At 38.5% G+C, this 7,862-nt stretch overlaps 1 protein-coding gene across 1 annotated transcript; it reads right to left on the bottom strand.

Annotated features, from left to right (window-relative positions):
* Positions 1-2,304: 2,304 nt before the first annotated feature.
* LOC102925667 (olfactory receptor 1J1) lies at positions 2,305-3,246 on the bottom strand. The gene has a single exon (XM_006996826.4). It carries the CDS (start codon positions 3,244-3,246, stop codon positions 2,305-2,307), a length of 942 nt encoding a protein of 313 aa, XP_006996888.1.
* Positions 3,247-7,862: the final 4,616 nt, after the last annotated feature.

Below are 7,862 nucleotides of genomic sequence, written 5' to 3'. Positions count from 1 at the left end.
ATAAGATTTTGTGTCCTCATTTTAAGAATTCATCTGATCTAATTATTGCTGACTCTATTCCTATAGGGATGTGGCTATTCACTAGATTAGTGGTTCTCAACCTTCCTGCTGCTGTGACCCCTTAATACAGTTCCTCATGTTGTGGTGACCCTAACCTTAAAATTATTTCTGTTGCTACTTCATAACTGTAATTTTGCTGCTGTTATGAATTGTCAGGTAAATATCTGATATACAGATGATCTTAGGCAATCCCTATGAATGGGTCATTAAACTCCCCCAAAGGGATTGCAGCCCACAGGTTGAGAACTGATGCACTAGACTATCTTCAATAGATCAAGGACCACACCCTTAAAGAAAATCAACTCTCCATCTCCTGGCAGCTATCAGTTGCCAGTAGCTTCCCCCTCTCCCCTCTCTGCTAGGGTTTTGACTGATTTCACATCTGAAATAGCCTGTTTTGTTGTAGTTACTTACTACCACCAACTAACAATTTTTCTGCTCTCTCTTCCATGATTAATTCCTTAGCCTTAGGAGAAGGGGTGGATTATAAATGTCCATTTAGCGCTGCACTCTATGCTCTCTTATTCCCTTGCAAAAAGAAGATTCTCTACAATTTTTAAGAGATATAATTCAAGCCCCCCCCAGAATATGAAAGTAAAAGTGTTTTTCCTTTTATGCAACAGTTGACATTAACAGAATTTTCAAGTGTAGTGAATGAAAAATTATATCTGATTATGCTTTCAGTTTTAAATTCTCGAGTCACTAACAAAATAAAGTCCCTTTGTCTAGGTTTACTAAACCTCTCACCAGAGATTGCCTTCCACTCAAAATTCATGATCTGCAAAGCTGTCCTAGGAGGTACCTGCTGCTAACACAAGGGTGCCTCAGGACAAAGAGAATGCTGCTTCCTGAGAAGTGATGTTTTTATTTCTAAGATATTTATTTTGTGTATATATGTATGCTTAAGTGTGTGTATTTACAGAGTCCAGAAGAGGTTGTTAGATTCTTTTGAACTGAAGTTACAGGTGTTTATGAGCCAAGCTTCCTCTGTGTAGTCCTAGCTGTCCTGGAACTCACAATGTAGACCAGGCTGACCTCAAACTCAACAGAGATATGCCAGCCTTGCCTTCTGAGTACTTGAATTAAAAGTGTGCACTACCACTGCCCTGCTCAATACTTAAGTATTTTTACATGCCCATTAAATTGAGGCGGTCAAGAGTCAGAAAATGGATCCCCTGGCATTTACTATAAATATCTTCAATTTGAGTCTTACAATCTTGAGTTGTGTTAATATATATTTCAATCCAGACTTACAATGCTCCCATCTGATCAGCAGTGTAAGATGGACATCAGTGTATCTGGATAATTCCTATTTATAACTCAAGTGAAATACACATCTTGAGAAAGGTTTTGTGGTTTTTTCCCCTCAAGATTATGTTAATTATTACTCCATGGATTTCTATAGAATTCCATATAACTTTTATAGGTCTTGCCTCAAAGAACTGCTTTGGAATATCAAGGTTCTAGCTTTCCCAAACTACTACTAATAGTTGTTGTCTGGATAAAATTTGATAATGTTATTGCATATTAAACTATTTGACAAAACACAAGACAACTGGAATGTCATTTGTCACTACATATCTACACATGTGTGTGAGAATGCAAGTGTGACTGTATTCCAGAGGAACAAGAAAGCTGTGCACTAATTCCTATGTAATTGGAGTTAAAATTCTTTTTTTTTTTTTTTTTTGGTTTTTTTTTTTTTTTTTTTTTTTTGGTTTTTCGACACAGGGTTTCTCTGTGTAGCTTTGCGCCTTTCCTGGAGCTCACTTGGTAGCCCAGGCTGGCCTCGAACCCACAGAGATCCGCCTGGCTCTGCCTCCCGAGTGCTGGGATTAAAGGCGTGCGCCACCAATGCCCAGCAAGTTAAAATTCTTATATTCTCCTGGAAACTTGTAGAAAATTTTAAAGTTCTTAGGCATCTTGTACCAAATTTCATAAAATTGGTAAATTTTTAAGTAATAGTAGAAAACCCAGGCACATTTTAAAATAAACTTAAAATTAGAGAAAGGGATAATATCAACACCTTCCATTTATTGATACCAGCCCCAATATCTGATAAAATGAATATAACAAAATCATAGAACATTCTCTTTTAGCATTTCTTCTCATGGGTACAGGAATAATGTCAGCAAAGCATTTTGAGGAAAGGCAGTAAATGAGAGACTAGTGAGATAGAGTTTTAATAATTTGTATTTCTATTATTGAGGAAGTAAGATCATATAGATGCAAAAAAGAAAATTATCAGTTGGAAAAATCTGTCTTCCTGTTCAAGAGTTTTCTTAAAGCCCCTTTCATGTCTTTATTTCTCAAGCTATAAATGAAAGGATTCAGCATGGGAGTGACCACTGTGTACATCACTGAAGCAATTATGTTATTATCATTGGTACTGTTGGATGGTGGCAGAAAATAGAGACCAATAATTGCCCCATAATAGAGAGCCACCACTGAGAGGTGGGACCCACAAGTAGACAAGGCTTTGCAGATGCCCTTGGTTGAGGGAACCCGGAGGATAGTGAATCCAATACGGCCATAAGAAATGAGGATGCATAGAAACGGAAGCATAATAGCTGCCAATCCTGCTGTGAAGATTACCAATTGGTTGAGGGATGTGTCAGAGCAGGACAACTTGAGCAGGGCACCCAGGTCACAGAAGAAATGGGGGACAGTATGGTCAGCACAGAAGGAAAGCTGGGCTAGGAGGAGAGTGTGCAAAAGAGCACAAGCAGAAGCTATGACCCAGGACATACCTACCAGCATGGCACAAAGGCTCTGACTCATGATGATGGTGTAATGCAGAGGGTGACAGATGGCCACATACCTGTCATAGGCCATTGAAGTGATAAGGAAACTGTCCAAGTCAGCAAAGAATATGAAAAAGTATGTCTGTGAAACACACCCCTCATAGGTGATGGCTATGTGCTGGCTCTGCACTTTTGTTAACATTTTTGGGACAGTGACAGATGAAAAGGAAATGTCTGTGAAGGCCAAGTGGCTGAGGAAGAAGTACATGGGTGTGTGGAGGCGAGAGTCCAGCCTGATGAGCAGGATGATGAGCAGGTTCCCCAGCACCGTGGTCAGGTACATGGCCAGGAACAGGGTGAAGAAGACATTCTGCTGCTCTGGTCTGATAGGGAGCCCCAGGAGGAGGAACTCAAACACACTGCTCTGGTTTTTGAGCCTCATACTGTGTATCAGCTGGGGGCAGCTATTTCTGGGGAAGTTGAAGAAATAAGAAATGATTGTGACATATGATGATAGAGATGTTTGTTAAAGACTCAGGAAATGTCTTCCATTGCATGTTTTTCTTTTATATCTTCCATGTTTTGCTGCAAATGTGATGGAGAAAAAAAAATTTAGATTTAGGTATGCAGCCGCTTTCTTTCCCAGTCTGATCCCAGTCTCTGTAAATAATAATAGTTACAGTCAACATTTACTTACTGTTTTCCTTATATATGATTCTAATCATGTGTGCATACTAACCCATTCAGTAGTTGTAAATAGATGGCCTAGGTACATGCTGTTATAATTTCTACTCTACAGATAGATGGTTGAAGAAAATATTCTCACAGCTGCAGAACTAAGATAGAGAGAAGAGGGGTCCTGAACCCCAAGTATTTTGACTCCAAGTTTGTTCTCCTGAGGCGAAATTTTTTTCTGGTGTCTGAAATCTAATTCTGCTTGGATGATTTCTGCACTTCTTTAAGTCCTGATTGTCTGTGCTTATAATTAGTATTTCTATGTTGGTCACTAGCTATGGTCTAGAATGTAGCACAGGCAATTAATTCATATGTAATATCAATTATTTGGTAAAACAGCTGTCATACCCAGTTAAAATGACTATGGTAGCTTCAACAAAATGCTTGTAGCATGCATAGTTCAGCAGCTAGGCTTCACCTTCATAACAGTGGGCCCCTCAAATTTCAAAGAACTACAATCAAAAATTCCAAAAGAAAAATGTAAAACAAATTCTAATATTTTAGTATCCCTAAAATAACCTATAAGAGATTTATTTCCTAACATATATCAATATAAAAATCTATATTTTTAAAGAAGAAAGTGTAGTGTATAAATGCACATTACAACTATAGTTACTATAAGAAACAAACAAAGATAATTACAGGAGCTGGAGAGATGGCTCAAGGGTTAAGAGCACTGGCTGCTCTTCCATAGGTCTTGGGTTCAATCTTCAGCAATGATATGGCAGCTCACAACTGTCTATAACTCCAGTTCCAGGACACACATGCAGGCAAAACATTAATGCACAGAAAAATAAATATTTTTTAAAAAAGCAAACCAATAAGTCAGTGGAGGGAAAGATAGCATAAGCACAGATAAGCTTACAGTAAAGAATTCACAATGGATAAAAGCAGCATTATAGGTCAGTATGTAAATAAAGGACAGACTCCATGGTAGGTGGTTCTGAGGCAGTTGGCTATCCACAGCATACAGATGGGGTACATGTACCTCACACCACATAAAAACCCCAGATAGGTGAAAACGTTAGTTAGAGAAGCAAGATTTCAGAGGATCAGAGGCCCTGCCATTACTTTGTCAACTGGACTCAAAAGCAGCCTGGATCCCTGGGCTATGTCTGAATGAAGGGAAGGGTGGAGCTATGAGCCAACATAGTCCAGTTAGTGAAAAGTCATGTCAAAATAGAAAGTTCCAGTGACTGCATTCAAGTGGCCAACTGGTTCCACAAGCCATATGGAGGCAAAGTCAGAATATGCACGAACATTCCAATTTACTCCCCTGGAAACGTGTTAGTGACAGAGTCTTGTTACTTTGGCCTCAAGGCTGAGGCTTTCTACACAGATTCTCAAATCTTGGATCCAAATCTGACTCTGGAATTTTAACTGATTATAGAAAATGAATAATGGAGCATTCTTCCTACTTCTTTCAATTCTTCAGACTATCTGAGTCAGTTTTTCTCCCTCAAGGAGACATGCAAAACCACACCTGTGTAGTGTAATTTCCATTGCAGCTTTGAGTTTTTCATATCCCAGCCCCAAATACCATCTTCACCAGGAAGATGGTGTTATACAAAATTCTTTCAGCAAAAGAAAAAAAAATTAATGTTCCAAGTAAAGGTTAAGTTTAAAGGAAATATCCTTTAGAGAGAGACAGGCTGATGAACCACATTGCTACTGAGATGGAATAGATGAGAATGGTACATTTGTGGAGCCAGGTTTGGATGGAAGAACAATGGAAATGCCTTTCAAAAAGTAAGCAGCAGAGTGGAGAGAGAGGCAGGGGTTATTGGAAAAATTAAAGTAGAGGCCACAGAGAGTAAGGACAATATTACCATCTTCTTAGTTTGGCTCAGATGATTGCCACAGAACTGAGCTGTGGAAACAGCTGCACTGGTGATAAAATATAACAAACACTTAATTTACACCAGGTTCTATTAAAGTTCTACTCACTTGTTATTCAAATCTCGTCAGGCATTATAAGCCTCATTCCAGAAAAAAAACTGGGACATTTTCCTTTCATGATATTACAGCATTAGCCTGTAGTGAACCTATGGCTCAATCCCAGGACTGTCTGTCTTCCCATAGAAAGCCTTCAGCAACTGCATCCTCAAGTAAGATCACAATTGCTGCCTGATAACACTCAAGATTTCCAGGAAATGTTCAGAGAATTTAAGGTTCAGTTAAATCTGTGAACTCAAAATTTGTGCCTTGATGATGGAATTAATAATACAAATAAATTAGTTTAGTAACTATTTATTAATTATATACTCTGTTGCATAATATAGACCACCTCTATGACATACAGTTTCTATCATAGCTTAACATGACTACAAAAAAAGACATGTTCCAGAGGGTAAAAGTACTGGCTGCTCTTTCAGAGTAACTGGGTTTGAGTTCCAGTATCTACATGGAGACTCACAACTGTCTGTAACTCTAGTTTCATGGGACACAACACTATTTTTTCAGCCTCTTTGGGCACCAGGCATGCAAGTAGTGAATTAACATACATGCAGGCAAAAGACCCACACACATAAAATAAAATACAAAAAATTTTGAATACACGATTTTAGCTTAACCAACTGAAAACTAGGCTGAAAGAGTCTAAGTAATTTACCTAAGCCCATGTGCCTTGAAAATGATGGGAGGGCATTTAATCCCAGACTAGTCTAAGTACAAATTCACGCTCCCAACCATCATGCTTGATCCCTTCTAGAAGAGCATACAGGGATATAATAGACTCCTCATTATAAAGCCATTGGATTGATACATTTCCCAAATTTTTAATAAGCCCACTGTGATAAACAGAGAGTGTAAGATGTCCACTACCTGACTTACAAAGATAGCTGACTGAAAACTGAAATTTCCTGGTCAATCAATAAAATATTTATTTTTATTTGTGTATGTGCATCTGTTTGTATGTATGTCACATAAGCACAGTGCCTATGAGAGTAAGAAGAAGGTGTTGGGTCCTGTGGAGCTGAAATTACAGGTGGCTGTGAGCCACCTGATGTGGGTACTGGGATCCAAACTCTAGTCCTCTGGAAGATCAGCAAGTGCTCTTAACTCCAGAACCACCTCTCCAGCCTTTTGCCCAATTTTCTCAATGGGCTATCTAGTTTCCAGTAAAAAGGGGGAAGTTTAAGACCAATATAAATCCAGTGGAAGTAATATGTAGCCAATAAGATAAATATGTGAAAAGTTGTAGAAAAAGTATGTTGTAGAACATTATATATAGGTATGTTTTAACTACTCACAAAAAGCAGATTATTAATTTTTGAAGCTCTTACAGCTGGGATTCAGACCAAATATTCAATAACAAGTGGGAAAAAGGTATAAAACTTTACTAGACAGAAAAATATAAGCTACAAAGAATTATTATTATGCTTACTGGGGTTAAGTGAGATTGAGAACATTTTCCTTGTGCACTTATATTAATCATCTGCAAGATTTTATAACTGACTATTAACACACTCACATGGAGTTACAAATGGTTATGATCTGAACCACTGATCTATCTCTCTACCCCCAACTTCTTCCCTAGGCCTTTAGGACCAGCTATAGAAAACACACAGACTGAATGTACCAGGCTCTGCTAACTCTCCATGGGAGACCTTGCCTTGGAGGAGGTGGGAATGGGGGGTGGGTTGGGGGAAAAGGCTGGGGGTGGGAGGAGGGAGGACAGGGGAATCTGTGGTTGGTATGTAAAATGAATAGGCAATCTCTTAATAAAAAATTTATTTAAAAATAAAATAAATTAAATTAAAAAAGAAAGCACATAGACACACACAGAGAGACAGAAGACAGACAGACACACACACACACACAAAGAGAGAGAGAGAGAAAGAGATAGATAGAGAGAGAGAGAGAGAGAGAGAGAGAGAGAGAGAGAGAGAGAGAGGTTCTTGGATAAAACCCTACAAATACTGCCCTTACCAAGCTCAGGGAGAGATACTCAAATATTGCCAGTTCCATGAACTTGTTATCCATGTTCCTCAAAAAGACTTAAAGTCAAACAGAGAGAGAAGTCATAATACCATGCCTAACTCGAGGAAGAGCCACACTTTCTGCTTCACCAGCTCCAAGGCAGTAAGAGAAGGATTCTTCTTTATCAGTGAGGTTGTAAACCCAGGAGACACAGTTTCTGGTGAGAGACAATTAGGGAGTCATCACTGTATCCTTAATATTCCCTGTGGACACAACATTTGCTAGATACAAAGACAGCTAGCTCCTTTGGGAGCACATGTATGTATTTGTAATCATTTTTAGATTCATTCACTTATTAAAATTTTTATAACCATATGCTTATTTATACATCATAACAATGAG

The sequence above is a fragment of the Peromyscus maniculatus genome, chromosome 4 (assembly GCF_049852395.1).
Source record: "Peromyscus maniculatus bairdii isolate BWxNUB_F1_BW_parent chromosome 4, HU_Pman_BW_mat_3.1, whole genome shotgun sequence".
NCBI lineage: Eukaryota > Metazoa > Chordata > Mammalia > Rodentia > Cricetidae > Peromyscus > Peromyscus maniculatus.
Note: the sequence above shows the minus strand (reverse complement) of the source record. Positions and strands in the feature narration are given on the sequence as shown.

Bases quoted from the DNA above. Each gene is read 5' to 3' on its own strand.
- LOC102925667 (XM_006996826.4), bottom strand. From the start codon at position 3,246: ATGAGGCTCAAAAACCAGAGCAGTGTGTTTGAGTTCCTCCTCCTGGGG.